Raw genomic sequence first — 18,732 nt, 5'->3', positions numbered from 1 at the left:
TGTCCATTTAAAAAAATAAAATAATAATTGTTGTTGAAAAAATCATACTGTGGCGGCCAGATATAAGGTGTGGCGGCCCGCCACTGCTTAATGCATATAGGGGAAACACTGGGAGGCCCTTAAGGCTTTATACTAGTATCTTTTCCCTGCTGTTAGGACACCTAACAGGTTGACAAGTAGCCTTTCCTGAAGCTCCTACGCCAAATATCTCCCCTGCCAAGTGGGGATTCCCTCTTGGCTCCTATGCGGAAGACCCAGGTTCAAATCCCGGGTTTTATGGTTGTAATTAACCACTTGAATCTTAGCATCCCTCTTCAGGGGCTAACAGTGAACATCTGATCTACAAGCTCACAGCGTGTCACAAGTAACGTTATCCTGCATGTTGTGAGCTTGTAGATTTTTGGTTGGTTATCTGGTGTACAGAGAAAACAGGAGAGGGCCAGCTATTGAGCCCTGGGGAATATGGCCAACTAGTAAATGCTTGAAGTTGTTTAGTCTCTCCATCAGGAGAGGACATAAAACGTGGGATTACAGCTTTATTTTGGGGGGTTGGAGGGGTGATATTATTCAAGTCTCTTGCATGAACAAAAAATGATAGTTTGCATGTTTAAAATACTGTAAAATTGCGGATTTCATCAATGTTGGTAAGGTTGTGATGTCTATTTACACAGCTCTCCTGTGGCCAGATTATATTACAATCTAGGTAGCTGGCTAGCAGTTTGTGTGTTAAAGAGGCGCAATGTAACTTTTCTTAATGAATAGAATGTAATTTTGTCCAATCTACTCACAATCAGTGGTAGACAGTAACGGAGTAAATGTACTTGAGTACTGTACTTGAGTACAGATTCTGAGGATCCATACTTTACTTGAGTATTAGATTTTTTTGCTACTTATTACTCTTACTTACTTTTAAGCCCACTCCACATCCACACCAATGATTCACCATGCAACTCCTTGCAACATGGAACTACTTGCAACTACTTGTCTTGCAACCATTTCCCCCAATGGCAGTTGCAAGGAGTTGCATTGGTGCGGTTGACCTTAAAACGGTTTTGTTGCAAGGAGTTGCGACTAATTTTCTTGGTGCGGTTTGTCCTTTAGGTTGGCTGTTTTCTTGTCTTCCCTAAAATGCAAATGGCCTAACTTCTGCTCTCATACTGGCCGTGTTTCTGTCTTCCCCCTCCGCTCGCCTCTATCTTTGTTACATCTTGTATGGGTGTATAGGAGTAGAAGTATTTAGTTCTGGTTCCTCAGTCTTTTCTATGTTTTTATATGGTGTTTCTGCAGGCTTTGTATAACAGAGTGGTTCTACAAGCACATCAGTGCATGCAGGGCTGTGCTGGTTTCAGTGCCAAGTTACAGTACTTATCTGAAACAAGAGTTACAAGGTCCTATAAATTCATTGTGAAAACATTACAGCAATTCATTGATCTAAAAATTAAGAAATGTACTTTTACTTTTACTTGTACCTTAAGTATTTTTCAAAGCATGTACTTTGGAATACTTAAGTATATTTAAAAGCAATGACTTTTTTACTACTTGAGTAACATTTTGACTGAGCTACTTTTACTTATAGTGGAGTAAATTTGACCAAGGAGTTTCTGTACTCTTACTCGAGTACTGGGGTCGAGTACTTCGTCCACCTCTGCTCACAATATAACTTATACAATTGGGGTGGTTGCCTGCTGCTCTTCTGAGACATTTAGATCGTGTCAAAGGTTATGTCTCACCTAGACACAGGATCTGACACAAATTTTGACCTGATGGTCAAGATTCAATTTATTCCCTGAGCAAGCAGGCAGGCTCTATTAGCTCAATGGTAATAAAGAAAAGGAAAGTTGCATGCAGCTTTAAGCCGACACTAGAAACACAGATATTGACCAAATCATCAGCACAAGTTAAGTGAGAGCTTGCTAGCCAATGCAGTCTAGCATGCCAGCACAAGCTGACATAAGCAGGCATGTGCTTTACAATATAACCAAACCATCCAGCATTGGAAAATATAGATGACTCGATTTTCAGCCTGCTATGTGGCGTTCAAATCCAGTCCAGAGTTGTTATAGTGTCTAACATTTGAAATGTTAGACACTGCTGTAACACTGATGTAGTGCCATGTTTGGTGAGGATTGGAGCAACACTGTGCCTGTGGCCCCCGGGATCCACGGTAGAGGCCCCTAGTGTGACTATTCTGATGGCCCTGACTAGTTTGTTGAAGTTTGGTGCTGACCGTATGTTGAAGTTTGGTGCTGACCGTATGTATGTATTGTATGTACTGTATGTACAGTACGCATGTATGCATGTATGTATGTATGTATGTAGCATGAACACCTGCAACTGATTAAATTAATATCAAATGTCTGAAGTGCACACAAAAATACAGATACTGTAAGTAGAAAAGAACAGAAAATAAGGGGGGTGCGTTCTTTACTAAACAGTTTTCTGTAATTGTGGCCTCTAATGTGCATATTTAGTTTGCAGAAATATTTAGTTATTGAAGAAATTGTTCAACATTGGCATTTGGCAGCCATTTGTTTACGCAAATTGGAAGGTTAAAAACGATAACATTCGTTTGGGAACCATGTTACTCAGATTCAGCACCCTTAAATTATGTAAAATAGTCAGCTTCCCAACTTTTACCCCCAAATGCCTCCTGTTTAACTGATTAGAGGCAGTGCCCACCTGGCTGTAATTGCCATGGGGTGGGGCAGTCTATGCACACGTGTGGATCTGCAGGTTGTGAGTGAATTTGAGACAAGTGTGAAGCTTGTCTCAAAACTGAATGCGTGTGTTGGTGTACTCACAAATGCAGATTCCACAATTCACACGCATAATTAGATTTACAAATGATATTTTATGATAAATGCGCCTGCAAGTATACATTATTTCTACAAATTGCAAATGATATATTTACAAATAGTCATATATTTGTACAAATCATAGCACATGTATTTAAATACTAACTTACAAGTTACAAGTAAGTTTGCACATAGGAAACTACATTTGTAAAAATGTTCTTAAAAAAGCGTGACGTTTGTCTCAAAATGATGTAACAGGAAAAAGTTATGTATGCGTGTGTTGGTCTACTCACAAATGCACATTCAACAATTCACACACAGAATTGACGATTTACAAATGATATTTAATGATAAATGCACACACAAGTATAATTATCTTTTGTAAAAATTGCAAATTCATATTTACAAAAGTCACAAATAAATAATTTGTGTTTGTAGATTGCAAAACACATTTGTAAATCATGGAAACACATTTGCAAATCAAGAAATATTTGTGCATCTTGGAATTGGATTCACAAATAATTTTGAGACAAATCTCTCCCCATATCCTGGTGCGTCTATAATAGGCCAATATTGTGAAAAGGGTGCCATTTCTTCCTCTGCCTTTCACAGCAATCAGACATGATTGACTAAATCAGTTGATGATTTGAAGCATTTTGTTAAAAAAAAATGTTTTGCAAAAAAATGGCCTGCTGGTGGCGCTATAACAGGCCAATGTGAAAAGGGTGGCATTTCTTCCTCAGCCTAGTGGGAATTTTCACTGCAATTTTCACGGCAATTACACTGCTTTCATGATTTGAGGCATTTTGTTGAAAAAATACCAATCCTGCAAAATTTGGAAGCCAATGTTAGCCAATCAGGATGGAATATGACATTGAGATATTGTGTACCGGTTTGCATGATGTTTGGACAAAATCTGGAGTAATATAAAAAAATATGTTTAGCAAAAGTCGGCCTCCTGGTGGCGCTATAAAAGGCAGATGTGAAAAATGCAGAGCAGAGGTTTTTCCTTGGTCTCTAAGGAGTGTGCGTGCAAAATTTCAGCAGATCGGGTGCAGTTACAGGTAAAAACGCGAATCGGCCTGTTATAGCGCCACCATGTCCATGAGGCTGATTTGAAAAATGTTGATTTTGAAAAATGTTGGACAGGGTGCAAATCATTGTCTTTGCCACGCCTTCGGCCTGGCGGAGACAATAAATCACATTCCTTCTGATATCTTGCGAAATCTGAAATCCGTTTATGGGTTCCGCAAAAAGATAAGGGATTTATATTAGAGATAGCGGTAGCGGTGCACGGCCAGACGCAAATCCTATCACTGAAGAATACAGTAGGGCTATTATAATACAAGTGGCGTGATCCACCCGGATCCATGCGTCGCACAGTCTTCCCATTCGCCGGTCCACTCCCGCTGCAGCCTCTCTCATTAGCGGATCACAGGACGTCACAGCCCGCGGTGTGTGTCGGCATCAGCCAAGCCAACTGTCTCTACAGCGATGCAGGGGACTGACTCCAGGCCGGTGGTGCAGCAGCAGCAGGGTGATGACAAGTGACAAAGGAGAGATTGATGGGAATCACTGGACGTGCATGATTTCAGATATCTGAGTGCAAACGCCACGGACTGCACCGTGCGTCTTCTAGTTCTATGGTAGGATTCTGACGGCTTTTAAATCTCAGCCTCACCCTGACCCTGCACACATTCTGAACTGCACTGCACCGGGCATCGGTCTCTGATCATCTTCTCGCTAGCCTGAACTGCTAGCAGCACCGTTAGCCAGCTAGCCGGGATCTTGCTGCTGTATCGGTCGGTATCAAATCTCAGCAACAAAATCACCGGGACTGTTCCTGAATAACATCATCAGGGGGGGGCTAACGCGTCAACACCGGGCCAGAACGACAAGCACAATGCGCGACACACCATGTTGTCCGCGCGAAAGTTGGCGATGACCTCCTAGTCCTCTGCGCTCACACATCTGACCGCTAAAACCATTTCTTATATTATAAGCAGTATCAAGGTGACGGATGAATGGAAGCAGAAAGTGAGTAAAGCTAATGCTAGCGCACTAGCCAGTCTCATGGCTGTCAGTGGACGTGGATGGATGGATGCTCGGTGCAGAGCAGCAGCAGCAGCCGGTCATGTTCAGGTCTGTGCAGCGGAATGTCACTGAGGAGGTAACGTTGCCACGATGGTGAGGAGGAACATGTCATTATTATCACTGGCCAGCCTCCGATGGATCTTATTTATTGCACAGAGAGTCGGATGTCAAATGTAATGACCACCACGGACTCACAACATGTATGTGGTTGGCCGAGTCTTTGCCAACCCCTGCGGATGACCCTGCAGGTGCCGGTTTCTGAAGTCCACCAGCGGCTGGGAGAGCACGCTGCGGCCGGGTAGAGGCACCGCTGCGGCCCGGTAGAGGCACCGCTGCGGCCGGGTAGAGGCACCGCAGTGGTGCTGAGACAAACTCGTTTCCAGCTATGTGGATAACAGCACAACACAAACAACGCCAATGGTATCTAATAAGATTTTGGTTGCAATAATTCTGTTAAACTTGTATATAGGTGTACAGTCCCTTTTTTATCTTTTTGGCGGGGTCATTTTAACTGTTGTGGTGGTTACTATGGCATTTTTAAATGGACCCAGGTTACTTGACTGGGCGAATTCACCTCCCCATCTTCAGTTCAACAAATACGTCCTCACTGGATACCGACCAATATCTTCTGTGCAAGACTGTATCAGAAGCCTGTTTTACCTGCACAATGAACTTGGCAACATATACACTCATGGTGAGTATGAATCAGATGAGACTGGTACTAGTAGTGCATGATGTGTCAACTGTCAAGGACCCTACTTCATTACTCTGTTGCTACTCTATGGTTAATGGTAATAATCACTCAGTAAATGTGCAACTCTGCGCTTGTAAATAGATGAACTGAATATAATAGTATTTGCTGCCGCCTGCACTCCCTGCAGTAATAACTGCATTTCCTTTTAGGGATAAATACAATTGTATTTTGCCTTGATAAGTTAATCATCTGGTTGAAAACTATGTTAAGTTGAACAATGCAACAATACAGTTGTTTTGAACAGCTTCATGCAAACAAAAGATATGTTGTGGTTCATACTGCTTAATTTTCCATGCATAGCTTTGGGTGAGATTATTGGAATGGCCTGTCTTATTATGTGGAATCTATTATGCTCTCTGATTGATAGATCAAGCTTTGTCATGATAATGCGATATGCACCATGCAATGCTTGTTTTGTCCTCTCCTGTTGTGATCCAAGCTTTTTTCAATGGAGATATTCACACATCCAACTATCTCAGATGCAGGTGCATGCACTGTTAAGTCCTTGAGAAAGGAAGATCCACCACTGCTCTTGCTCAGCATCACAATTTGTTGATCATACTATGTCACAGTCCCTATGGACCTGCGTCAAAAGTATTTAAAACAATTCTTACAATTATGATCTTAATAGATAATGCTCCACCTTTTCTGTGTGCTCAGGTGTAGGACATTTATTCTCCTGTGGGAGTTTCTGTCAAGTGTCAAATTATAGTCCACTCATAAGAAAAGGATTAGAAAAACAAGTGAGGCACATCTAATTACTGAAAAACTAAAACTAAATAAACCTAATTTAGTGTATAAAACAAAACTAAATAAACAGCACTCAAGAAACTCATGTTTAGTTTCTTGCTGTTTTGATGTCCTGCCCTCACCTACACCAAGAATAAACAGTACCATGCATGGGGCATGTACCTGTTAAATAAGTCATCATTGTCTATAAGAATATTTACAGAAATTGCAAATCTAATGAATGAAAACATCGGACTTGTTGCTTTCACAAGTCATTAACAGATGTGCAATATTATGAAATGCTTGAGAGCACAACAAATAGATTTCCTTGGGTTCAATCCTGTGGGGATAAAGTTAGCAAATTAAATATCTAGTTATACTGTTATAATGTTGTCAGTGTTACGACTTCTCTCTGGCAGAGGTGTGTTTTCAATGCCCCTTGCCCAGGAATCTAAATTAAGAGATGTCATGTCTGAACTCACTCAAATATATGGCTATTGGGTAATCTCTATCATTTCTCCTTATGGAGTTTTTGTGTTCACTTATTCTCTGTTTTAATGAAAGTAATGTCTTACCACAAGGACATTTGATCACATAAATTACTTGAGAAGTCACAGTGAAACATGTGATGACATCATTGATAATATACCTTTTCCCTGTATGAGGATGAGTAAAATACATTTGACCATATCATCATATTGAGCACATTCTCTGCATTTGTAGCCCCAATGTTTTAACCAATTTCAAACTGGGATCCCTATTTTGGGAATGTCATTATAGGCCAAATACATTTAAAAGAATAGCGAAAATAGCCGAGCTTGTATATCGGCTGTACAAGGCTATCTCTGAGATTACATCCTTCAGTCTTCAATGACATATGCCCCATGTCATGGTGCATGGTGGTTCTTTTAAATCTATGGTGCTGAGTCTAATATATGTGTCAATAGCTTTTTTTAATATAATAGATAGGTATAGTAGATTGTACTAAACATAATGGAGGTGAAGTAGAAATAGATTTTAACGTTAGTTAAAGTTAATTTCTTTATTTCTTCAATGCCATTATGTTAGGCTTCCTCCATACTATCAAATAGTACAGATGTGTCAATAAAATCCTCTGTGGTGTGTCAAATTCATCTGGCTGAAGAATTGACTTATTGGTAGACCTCATTATTGGGGGGTGATATTAACAAGCTGTAAGGTGTTTACATCTGTACAATACATTTTCTGTATAGTGCATAGTGTACCAGACTTCTCATCAAGACAGGAAATGAACCCTATAATATGCTTTGAATATGGTTTAGATAGGTCCAGAGGGACAGAAATGTTAGTGTGATCAATACATTTATGATTCTGAGCAAGAGCAAATGTGTAGGATCTTACTTTCTCAATACAGAAGAAGTGATCCAACCTGCCGAAAGAAATTATAGAGCTGTACAAAAGATGATGTTAAATGTTTTTCTTTTCTTTTCTTTTCTTCACAGTAGCCAATTATCCCCCCCTCTTGCCAATTAACCCTCCCCACATATTTCTGTGTTAACAGTGACACTGCTATTGTACCCTACTGGCTCACCTGCCAGTGAAGGAATCATTGGCTTTTGAGAGTCTGCCAACTTCTTCAATCTGACACTCATTGCATGGTGCTCCAGTTGCCATTAAGAGGAGACAGGCAAGATTAGCGATCATTACTGCAAAGGATAGGCCTACTTGTCCGTTGGAAATTTTATTGCACTTAAATCGACATGTTATAGATTATCAACTGAGCAGTTGACCACAAATACTCCCTGACATTACTCTCTGTATACACCAACAACCTAACATTGGAATTTCAAGTGTGTTTGATCCAGTCGGGTATTAAAGCAAGCAACTTCTTGAGAAGACGCATTGATATGCCAGTAAGTCAAACATGCACAGTCAACGTGTGAGGACACTTTAAGTCAAGTTTCATTGGCCGGCTTGCTTGACATTGAAAACCAGAAATAGGCTGCCTGCGTTACTAGCACAGCTGTTAGACAGTAATGGAAGTGCCATGAAGTTCATGCTCAGGGAGCTTTAAGGGGGAGGCCCCATGTCCAGTAGCAAAGCACTGAGTGGTGCTGCTGAGTAGTGGAAGCAAATTGGGAGTCAAGGGAGTGTAGGAGATAACATACTGAAAATAGATGTGTTATATGGCACTGTCAGTATCACCTGGCTGGGACAAATGATTTGACATTGGGGAAAGGCAGAGCGAGCAAAAGAGAGGGAGCGAGGGGCAAGGTGTGTGTGTGTGTGTGTGTGTGTGTGTGTGTGTGTGTGTGTGTGTGTGTGTGTGTGTGTGTGTGTGTGTGTGTGTGTGTGTGTGTGTGTGTGTGTGTGTGTGTGTGTGTGTGTGTGTGTGTGTGTGTGTGTGCGTGCGTGCGTGCGTGCGTGCGTGCGTGCGTGCGTGCGTGCGTGCGTGCGTGCGAGACAGAGAGAGTAACGTGATACACTGTAAATCATGATGATAAAGTGTGCATACAGTATGCATGGGGATTGAATTTCAAGGACCATATTTCGCTCACAAAGCAGTAGGCACCTCCCTGTTGCCAAATACAGCAATGTATGGTGAGTCTTCTGCAATTTGGCCTACTGCTCTTTCAAAGTAAGTTATCAGTGCTGTTGTTTCCTTCCCTTAAGAAAACTTGTTTGAGATTGTGTGTGCCAGTATGACTGAGAATTCACTTATTTCTGTAATGCCCAGAAAACGTTTCTAGCCTACTACAGGTTGATATAACCACTTAAACCCCAGCATCCGTATTCTGGGGAAAACCTTCGCAGAACAAAGCTGACAACGCGTCGCGTTGTGAGCTTGTAGATCGGCTATTGTCAGCGAAGATATTTAATGTACAGCAAAAACAGAAAAGACACTAGTATAAAGCCCCGAGGGACTCCGGTCAACCACATACGGTTTAAGTGGATGATATTGTCGATCATCTGTACACAGCGATTGAGGAACCAGAAATAGGAATTCCCTTCACTCTGATTGTATGGCAAAAACAGGTCTTCAAATTATGCCTTTAGCACAAAAGAAAGGGGATTTTGCCAATACAAATTCTTACATTGCACAGTGAAACAGGTCTCATAGTCAGTCACCCTTTTGCAATTAAACAAAGTTACGAACGCTATCAAAGTAGATACATGAAATAGCATATTATATATTTACAATTTAGGCATTTAATTTAATTGCTCCCGATGAGCAGGTTGGTGTCATGCATGGTTTCCTCCGCCATCGGTGTATGAATGTGTGTGTGAATGGTGATTGTATGTGAATGTGGGAGGTGAGGACGATGGCGTCCACTGTTCGCCGCTTCACCTCCCAATGTATGAATGAATGAACCATTGTAAAGCGCTTTGAGTAAGTGAGTAGTTAGAAAAGCGCTATAAAAATGCAATTCAGTATTATTATTATTTAGCAGACGCTCTTAATCCAGAGCGATTTACAGTAAGCAAGGAAAACACGAGGTAATACATCAAATGTATAGAAATAGTAATCTAGGATCATATGTAAAACAAGAACCTACAGTATCATCAGTCTAAACAGTATAATATTAAAATAATCTATAATCTGTACATTGAAACTATACACACTATAGGATGCCAGGTCTACATACATCTGTCTACATAACATGCTATCTAAATTTAATTTTAGCCTTTGCAAAAGCCTGCAAGGTCTTCAAGGCTAGGGCAAGTGCTACGGGCTAAGGTTGAGTCTGAAGAGGTGAGTATTCAGACTACAGCGGATATATGTACAGTATATATATATTATTTTTAATAAAAATGTCAACTTCATGTTGATGTTACTATGTTAATTAATAGGAAGACCCGGACTGGATCTGCGGATCAGGATCTGAATCTTCAAATAGTAATATCAACAGAAGGTGATATATTAATAAAAAAATCAACAGTGTATCGGTTTCGGAATCTTAAACATTCGCAGAATGTAATTGAAAAGAATGGTTTTGAAAATCTATCAGAGCAACTACTGAAGATAGACACCAGAAACCCTTTCACCCAAAAAATGTACAATAAGTAGTAGTTTATGTATTGGTGGACTTTCTTTGTGTTGGAGCTAAAACTGTGATTTTGAAACCTGTTTCCCCCATACAATGAGAGTGAATGGAATCACACTGGAACATTATATTAGATAGATTGTATTGTCCCAATGAGGAATTGGTCTTGGAGATGCACTGCAACTGATGTGGAGACAAAAGACAAATACTAATAATTCTAATAAGATGGTACAATGAATTCATCAACTACATGCGCAAACCATCCAAGATAGAGATGACTGACAATAGTTGTACTTATATCATTCCCAAGTACCTACTGTATGCAACCCAAGGTCGTAGCAATGGTCTATATCACTTTTATATCCCTGAAGCAGAGCTCAGTTTAATAACCTTGTCCATCACCATTGCCACCTCTCTCTCTCTCCAGGCATCCCTCTGGTTTGCTTCCTGGTGCTTCTGCCGCTTAACATCCCTTGGTCTCAGATCAGCGTCACATGGCTGGGTGTGGTCCACTTCCTGGCCTGCCTGTCACCGCAGCTGGGCTCTGTGGTCTACCACCTCTTCATGAACCATGAAGGAGGGGAGCCCGTCTATCACACCCTCCTTAAACTCGACATGTGTGGCATCTGTATGATCAATACATTAGGTAAGCAAGAAAAGGAATGTGAGGTTCCTGGTGAATAACAAATATTCGTATTTCTTTGCCCCCTCCGTTTATTGAACATGTTTGTTATTCTAAGAATGGCTGTGTCGGTGCATAGGTCCGTCCAACACTTTGGTCCCAAACAAGATGAGTTGAAAATTACTTGCCAGATTGCCATGAAATTCACTGTGCAACTTCCTGCTCCCCAGAGGAGGAACATTACTGACCTTTATGGCTACAGGCCAGGGCCTTTTCTCTAGCATCATCCCTAGGTAAAAATGTACCACTTGCACACAAGATATCGCAAAATGTAATTGGCAAATTGCCATTCTTCTCATTGAGCACATTCATGCTCCTTGGAAGATGAACCATAACCATTTGAGTGACACCAGGACCTTTCCTCTTGCGCCAACCTCAAGCCAGAATTAGAGCTTTCGCAGTAACTGCACCATTGCAAACCTGGAGTGTTGTTAAAATTGTTATGAAACCCGCAGGGGAATGGAAAATAACTGCCACCACTGCTACTGCATAGCATGACTTAATTGTATATACGTAGGTCTACCTGCCCTATACTTCATAGATGTTATAAATACTTTATAAATCTTTGAGGGAGAGTGGGAAGAGAGTCTTTATATTTTTGCAAAACAGTTGATACCATGGCCTTTCCTGTAGCACCACCTTTTGGCCAAAATGTCCTGCTGTTGGGTTGAAGGAGCACCATGACCTCTAGGGGCTACTAGCCAGGCTATTAATGTAGTTTTGTTACATTTTCCTTTCTCTGCATTCTTTCTCATTCTCTCTTTCTTGCCTTGCCTTGTGTCTGTTTTGTTTGAGATGTCCCTGTCAAATCGAATTAGTTTTTGATAAGAGGACATGCAACATTATAAAAGTTGAATGTGTTGACTTTGTGTGTGTGTGTGTGTGTGTGTGTGTGTGTGTGTGTGTGTGTGTGTGTGTGTGCGTGTGCGTGTGTGTGTGCGTGTATTTGACACAGGGGCCCTGCCCATTGTCTACAGCACGCTACTGTGCTACCCCTTCACTCGCACCACAGCGCTAGTTGTCTACATCCTGCTGTCCAGCTATGCTATCTACTGCGCCATGACGGCTCGGAGCAGTGTACGCCGACTACGTTCCTTCGCCTGGCAGGCGCTATTCCGCTTCTCCTTCTTCCTGCTGCGCTGGGTGGGCGTGGGCGGCGGCAGCCCCACCTCGCTGCGCCACTTCCTCACCATGGACGCGCTGGCCGTGCTGGGCGGGGTCATCAACATCACGCGCATCCCTGAGCGCTTCCGGCCGGGCCTCTTTGACTACTGGTGCAACAGCCACCAGATCATGCACGTACTGGTGGTGGTGTCCATCCTCTACCTGCACTGGGGCGTGTTGGACGACCTGCTGTGGATCAACAGCTACGACTGTCCCTCCGACTGACGTCGCGCGGAGACAGGCTGCAGGACCTCTGTGGGAGGGAACGGGTTAATCATTGGGACTGTTGACCACGGAGGCTGTCCGCAAAGGTTAGAAAGGGAGGGGGAATTGGGTGGGGTTTGGGGAGGGGGGGGCAACTGCTGCTGATTTCATTAAAGATAATGCACTGATGAAGGGAAGGGGATGCATCATAGAGTACGTTCACATGCCTGACATGTGCGTTCAGCTCAAACAGAATGTTCATATCTTCGTCCATCCTGGTACATTTGTGTGGGGAAAAATGCCACGTCAAGTTAACACGCACAAGCATTGCACATTAGCTCACTCACTCACTACAAAGCATGCATGTACAGTATGCATGTATGACTGCATGCACACACACACACACACACACACACACACACACACACACACACACACACACACACACACACACACACACACACGGTAGAAGGGAATAATTTAATCACACAACAAATCTGCCCGAAGCATTAATTACAGTAAAGCCTCAAGTAAAGGTTTTCAGTAAGAGGTAACTACTGAATAACTATGCCTCTACTTAAATAATATACAGAAGTTTTACACAAGCAACAGAGAGAGCCCATGACTAAATATCAACGATGCTACTGAATGGCAAGTATCTTAATCTCAGATGTCAGTGTTGCTGCCCATGCAACATATCCATGTTTCACTTCAGTTGCTTTATACACACTCACTCTACATGCACATGTGTGCACTGCACACACATACACATACTGTAAGCATATATATATTTTACACTACACGCCCATAGCGATGCACAAAGCACTCCTAGACTTCTCAGAAAGTCCTGTGGAACTACTTGAGTTTTATTTATGATAGAGGATCTTCTCTCTCTCTTTTTCCATGTTTACCTTCCGGGTTTATCTTTCTTTCCTCATTCTCTTTGTGTTTATATCTGTGTTGGTGTGAATGATCCTCTCAGTGGTTAGATGACCTATGAATTGATTATATTCACATGGCGGTCACTTTGCTTGTACGTCACCCCTGTATGACTTAAGAGCAAAATGGCTGCCGTTGGAATACGGTCAATTGGGAAACGGATGAGGGGGTTCATTCCTTGATTTGGTTGCTGTGGGGTTTATGCCCTTCAGGTGGCTTGGGTTACACAAACTGAAGGCTGCAGTGTTAACAGACTGCTTAGTTTGCACCTGAACACAGTGCCAATGAATTCAGGCTTATGTTGATTGGGTAAAAAAGTGCACACGTTTACAATTTCTGTTGTTCAGTGACATTGCTCTTTTCCAACCTTGATATTCTGACACACTTGTTCTAAATGTTTATTCATGTATATTTATAATATCTCACATTGTGAGGAAGAGGATTTTTTTTTTAAATTATGACTATTTATGATGTTTCAGTCATGGAACATTGGATTTCATGAGCTTTTAAAAGTATATTTAACATACTTTTAGATGTAATATGCATTATTTAAAAATTGCTCTGATGTCCAGTGTAGGCACATACATTGATATCATTCCATGTATCAACAGTTACATTTTTTATGTTTCTCACTCAAATGTTGGAATGTATACTTTAACAGGAATGGTATATTTGTTGTCAAAGAATGTCGGACAACCTCCAGTTGTCAACTTTTACTTTAATCTTAAATTGTCAGAAAGCCACTTGGGCTTTTAACTCTGGTTTCAAATTTCAAGCAATTTTTGCTATTATATTCGCCCCAATATGAAGGGCCGCAACTAAAGACTGAGTTGGTTCTGCAATGCAGTTTTTTGACTAACACTAATTGTTTCCACCCAGTTTTAACAACAAAAGCTGGGATATTGTCCTCAGTCTCTAGTTGAGTGAAGCGTTTAGAGACTGACTTGTGAGTCTAATACAATGCCCAGACTTTTGAGACAAACATGGCACAATGGAAAATACAGCACTGAGAAAATATATTCCATTAATTGTGCTTAATTGTTAGAATGCCCTACTGATGCATGCATCTGAAAGCATTTCAGTTACAAAGAAGGCTTTGCCAAGCATTTTCACATTCCATGTTGACTATTTTGTTTCCAAGCTTCAGTAGTTTTCAGTTTCCTGAATTCAGGGCAGCGCAATTTGAAACATGTTGACTACTGCAGTTTTTAAAAATGTTAGGCTGTTTCCTAAACAAAGTGCTCTTTGTAGGGCTAAACTACTTGAGTAGAGAGGCCGCCTGGGAAACAGAAGGTCCCAGGTTAGATTCCTGGCCCTGGCTATGTGTCGAGGTGTCCATGAGCAAGGCACTTGACCCGTAACTTCTCCCCCCTGAGCAGCCATCAGCTGGGTGAAGCTTAAACTGGATTTGCCCCACGGGATTAATAATGTCTTCATTCATTCGTTCAATCATTTTATCAAAACAGCTAATCCTAAGATTTAGCACCACCTACTCATACTTTTCTATGCGCTGAAAAAAGAAATATTTAGAATAAGCTCTGTCCATAGCTCTGTTTTAGTTAAACAAGGTTTTACTGTATTTTTGACCTTCACTGTTAAATTAACCAGATAGAACTAGGTTGATTCATTATAGGACCACATACCACACAAAGGTCTTTTGCCACATTTAGTAGGAATGGTTGTGGCCAAATTTTATGTAATTTAAATGCCCTGTATACTGCTTTGCAGTTGGACATACTGTATATCCCGACACAGGGCCATGCCAGCGTTGCACTTATTTAACCTGAACAGAGGGAGTGTTTACACTCTGACAGACATAAAGTTGCGTAGTGTTTTAATAAGCTTGCCTAACCAGGCAGGAATGAACCCCCTAGCCCCACCCTTGTATTTAAATGAGAAAAACTTTGTTTGTTAGGAGATTCTCAACTCTTAACAGTCAGGATTTTGTTGGCACTACATTCTGCACTGATGTTTCTGCTACTGCTTTGAGCAGTTGTTATGAGTTATGTTTACTTATTATTACTTTGATATGCTACTTGATTTTGCAGAAGATTGTTGGTTGAGACCAAGATTAATTTTCTGGATTATATACCCCCCACCCCAAATCAATGGTACTGTTGGTGGTGAGAGAATAATCTTACTTTGTTTCTTAACAACGTTGCACTTCTATTTACCATTGCCATGCAACCCACCCACAAGTTCTCTGTACTTCACCCACATGTTGCCAAATTCTACGTGTCTAAAGCGTACGTAGCACTTCCCCCGCTCACATTCATAGGTGAGACTGAGAGGACTTTGCATAGTCTCACATGCACATAAGCCTCCCACCCCATCTCTGCAGCCTCGCCAAAGAGACTGCTGTTTCTCCTTGTTCTTTGCCTCGTTGTCATTGTAGTGATCACATTATATATCTATATCTATGGATCCTATGTAAAAGCTATCAGTAATGCATTGCTGGCCAGTGAATGAAAACAGATGTTTGCATGATAGTAGCTCTGAAACAGAAGCTGACCCCCCCCCCCCCCTCCCCCATTGGAGGGGTGGTCAAGCCCTTGTGTTAGCTAAACGCTTGTGCATCGTAATCATGGACACGTTGTGTCACTCACTCCAGGAAGTGTTCTTCTCACAAGCTGTGGGGCGCATGCAAAGATTATTCAAGGCGTAGTCGGTGGGGGCAGGCATAGACCTATAGTGGTGGAGTATATGACCTAGCAGAGGCAATACATTGATATCAAATAAACTGCACTGTTTATTGTTTTGAAAAGGGCTTTGGATCAAAGTGAATAACAATAACTAAACTTATTTCAAGTCCATATAAATAATGTAAATATGTGTATGTAGATTATATATACAGTACATACAGTGCAAACAAATATTCTCAGACAAACCTTTTTATACAAAACGCGGTATATAAAGAAAAGACAAGATGAGCAGACGTGGAATTACTTATCACACATCAGACAGTCATTGACCATATTCACACAGTAACCACTAACCAGTTTGTTCTTAGGTCACACCACAATGGCCAGTGTGTGAATACGGTCAATGAGACTTTTTTCAGAGGCAGAACGTAGTATAGAGGAAAACAGACCGAGGCTAGGTACTGTGCATTTGATTTGATTAATATCGACACATCTGTTTGCTTAGCTCTTTTATTTGTGAAACAACACAGCAAACGAATGGGTTAACTTTATTATTTTGAAACCCTTACCAAGAATGTTTTTTGATCCATTGGAAGATTCTGAAAGATTCTGGGGTTATTATATATACAGGTGTGTGTGAATACCTCTGACTACAACTGGTTAATCTATGCATTTATCAGATGACTAAATACATAACAATTAAGTGTGTGTGTAAGTGTGTGTGTCTGTGTGTCTGTGTGTGTGTGTGTGTGTGTGTACGCGCACACGTGTGTGTGCGTGTGCGTGTGTGAGAGAGAGAGAAAGAGCGTGAGTGAGTGTGTGTGTGTGTGTGTGTGTGTGTGTGTGTGTGTGTGTGTGTGTGTGTGTGTGTGTGTGTGTGTGTGTGTGTGTGTGTGTGTGTGTGTGTGTGTGCGTGCGTGCGTGCGTGCGTGCGTGCGTGCGTGCGTGCGTGCGTGCGTGTTTTAACAGGTATATCTATAATGTTAAAAAGAGACAAGCCAGTGGGCTCTCTGCTCTTTCATCCTTTGTAAAGGAGCGCTTCAACTCCTCAACATCCTGGGGTCTCCACTTCTCAGGGTGTCATAACAGTAGCTGTGTTAGCGTTAACTGGCCTCGCCTCTGCTGTCTGAAACAAAACAAAAAGACTCCTGGTCCACTCCCTCTGCCCACTCTGAAATTTGTGCTCTACAGTAGGTTGTTTCGTACAGCCTACTGCAGTTGGAGAATGACTTAAAAAAATAGTGAGAGATGGAGAACAGGGTAGAAGCAGGGACTTTAGTGTGACTTTTGTATGTGTGACTCTGTGTGTGGGTGTGGGGTGGGGGCTTCTCTGAGAAAAAGGCATTTTCAGAGGTGGAACTAGGCCTATCGGTCATTGTCCTTGTCTGTTTGTCCAATGATTATAACGGTGGTATAATGTACGGAAAACGTTACTAACAAAACAGATATGTTTTTTTTTTCTTTCTTTTTTTCTAATTACACAGGTGCCGGATAGCCTGTTAACGACTATTTATAATGGATTAATTGTCAGAACTATTGTTATATGATGATTATTATGATTACTGTTCTTCTGTGGCAGATTGGTACTGATTATGACACTTGTACAGTTGATGAGACTACCCCTTTCCTTTTGGTTGAAGGGACCTGGAGGGTCTGTCTGTTTGTCTCTTCCTGTCCGATCTGTTGTGATGTTTTAAGTCGTAAGTGAGTGGCACCATCTAGTGGATGTATTTGCGTACTGTTGCAAACATACCATGCCTATACACCCAAGCTATACTTTGTACTGTATTGGATTAGCTGATGAGGCATAACACTTGTATCAATGGTATGAAGCTTAAGTGTGCAAAACCTTTTTTTCTTCTTCTTTTCTTTGGCTAGGGTTGCATGAGTTTATTTATTTGTGTATGGACCATGTTTGTATGTATGTATGTATGTATGTATGTATGTATGTATGTATGTATGTATGTATGTATGTATGTATGTGTGTATGTGTGTCTGAGTGACTGTATAAACTGTGTTATGGATTGCATACAGCCAGTTTGAAAGTCATGTTTTAACTCAATTTGTTATTTGTCATATTCCCTCCTCGTGTGTTACGGGGAAGCTAACAGCATCCCTAGCGTGCCTCATTGTCAAGTCTGTCTTCTCACAAATATGCGAGTGTGTGCATAGACATGCAGCGTGTTCCTGTGTGTAGTCCAGTGGTTCTCAACCTTTTCATGATCAGGGCCCACTTGAAAATCTCGAAAGCGTCCGCGGTCCACCTATCTGGCCACTTAACACGGCAGCCGAACAGCTGCGGTGTTAAGTGGCCAGACGGGTGGACCGCATGCATTTTTTTCAGAGCATGTTTATTTTAATGATCCATCAATCAGTTGTGTTCCGGCTTGGATTGAACATAGTTAGGTTATTTGGTAAGTTCCTATTTATCGGTATCACAATGACCCCACAATCTCCTTTTTCAAGGTTTTAAGGAAAGAATATAATTTTGTTTTTGTATTAATGTTATATTATTTTATTATCAATAACATCTTAGTGATTTTTCAATTATTTGGGGGCCCAGTTGCAGTATCCTCATGGGCCAGCAGTGGGCCCTGGCCCACAGGTTGAGAAACACTGTGTCTAGTCCTTGAGTCTGTCCTACAGTAGTGTTATGTTACAGACAGGCCCTCGCACTCTTCAGTCTCCAGCAACGATTGTGCAA

At 41.5% G+C, this 18,732-nt stretch overlaps 1 protein-coding gene across 1 annotated transcript; it reads left to right on the top strand.

The window, feature by feature from the left end:
• The first annotated feature begins 2,873 nt into the window (after positions 1-2,873).
• On the top strand, positions 2,874-12,544 carry paqr4a (progestin and adipoQ receptor family member IVa). The gene is made up of 3 exons (XM_084071480.1): positions 2,874-5,583; positions 10,825-11,043; positions 12,035-12,544. Exons 1-3 carry the CDS (start codon positions 5,307-5,309, stop codon positions 12,466-12,468), a joined length of 930 nt encoding a protein of 309 aa, XP_083927606.1. The 5' UTR covers positions 2,874-5,306; the 3' UTR covers positions 12,469-12,544.
• The last annotated feature ends 6,188 nt before the right edge of the window (positions 12,545-18,732 follow it).

Source organism: Gymnoscopelus microlampas (genome assembly GCF_963454915.1).
Source record: "Gymnoscopelus microlampas genome assembly, chromosome: 11".
NCBI classification, from domain to species: domain Eukaryota; kingdom Metazoa; phylum Chordata; class Actinopteri; order Myctophiformes; family Myctophidae; genus Gymnoscopelus; species Gymnoscopelus microlampas.
The sequence above is the reverse complement of the archived record's forward strand: the minus strand, read 5'-3'. Positions and strand labels throughout refer to the sequence as shown.

What these genes read in the sequence shown, in the direction of transcription:
- paqr4a (XM_084071480.1), top strand. Translation starts at nt 5,307, where the DNA reads ATGGTATCTAATAAGATTTTGGTTGCAATAATTCTGTTAAACTTGTAT. An exon ending in TGGCAACATATACACTCATG is followed by an intron (nt 5,584 to 10,824) that starts GTGAGTATGAAT and finishes CTCTCTCTCCAG; the next exon opens with GCATCCCTCTGGTTTGCTTC. An exon ending in CTGTATGATCAATACATTAG is followed by an intron (nt 11,044 to 12,034) that starts GTAAGCAAGAAA and finishes TATTTGACACAG; the next exon opens with GGGCCCTGCCCATTGTCTAC.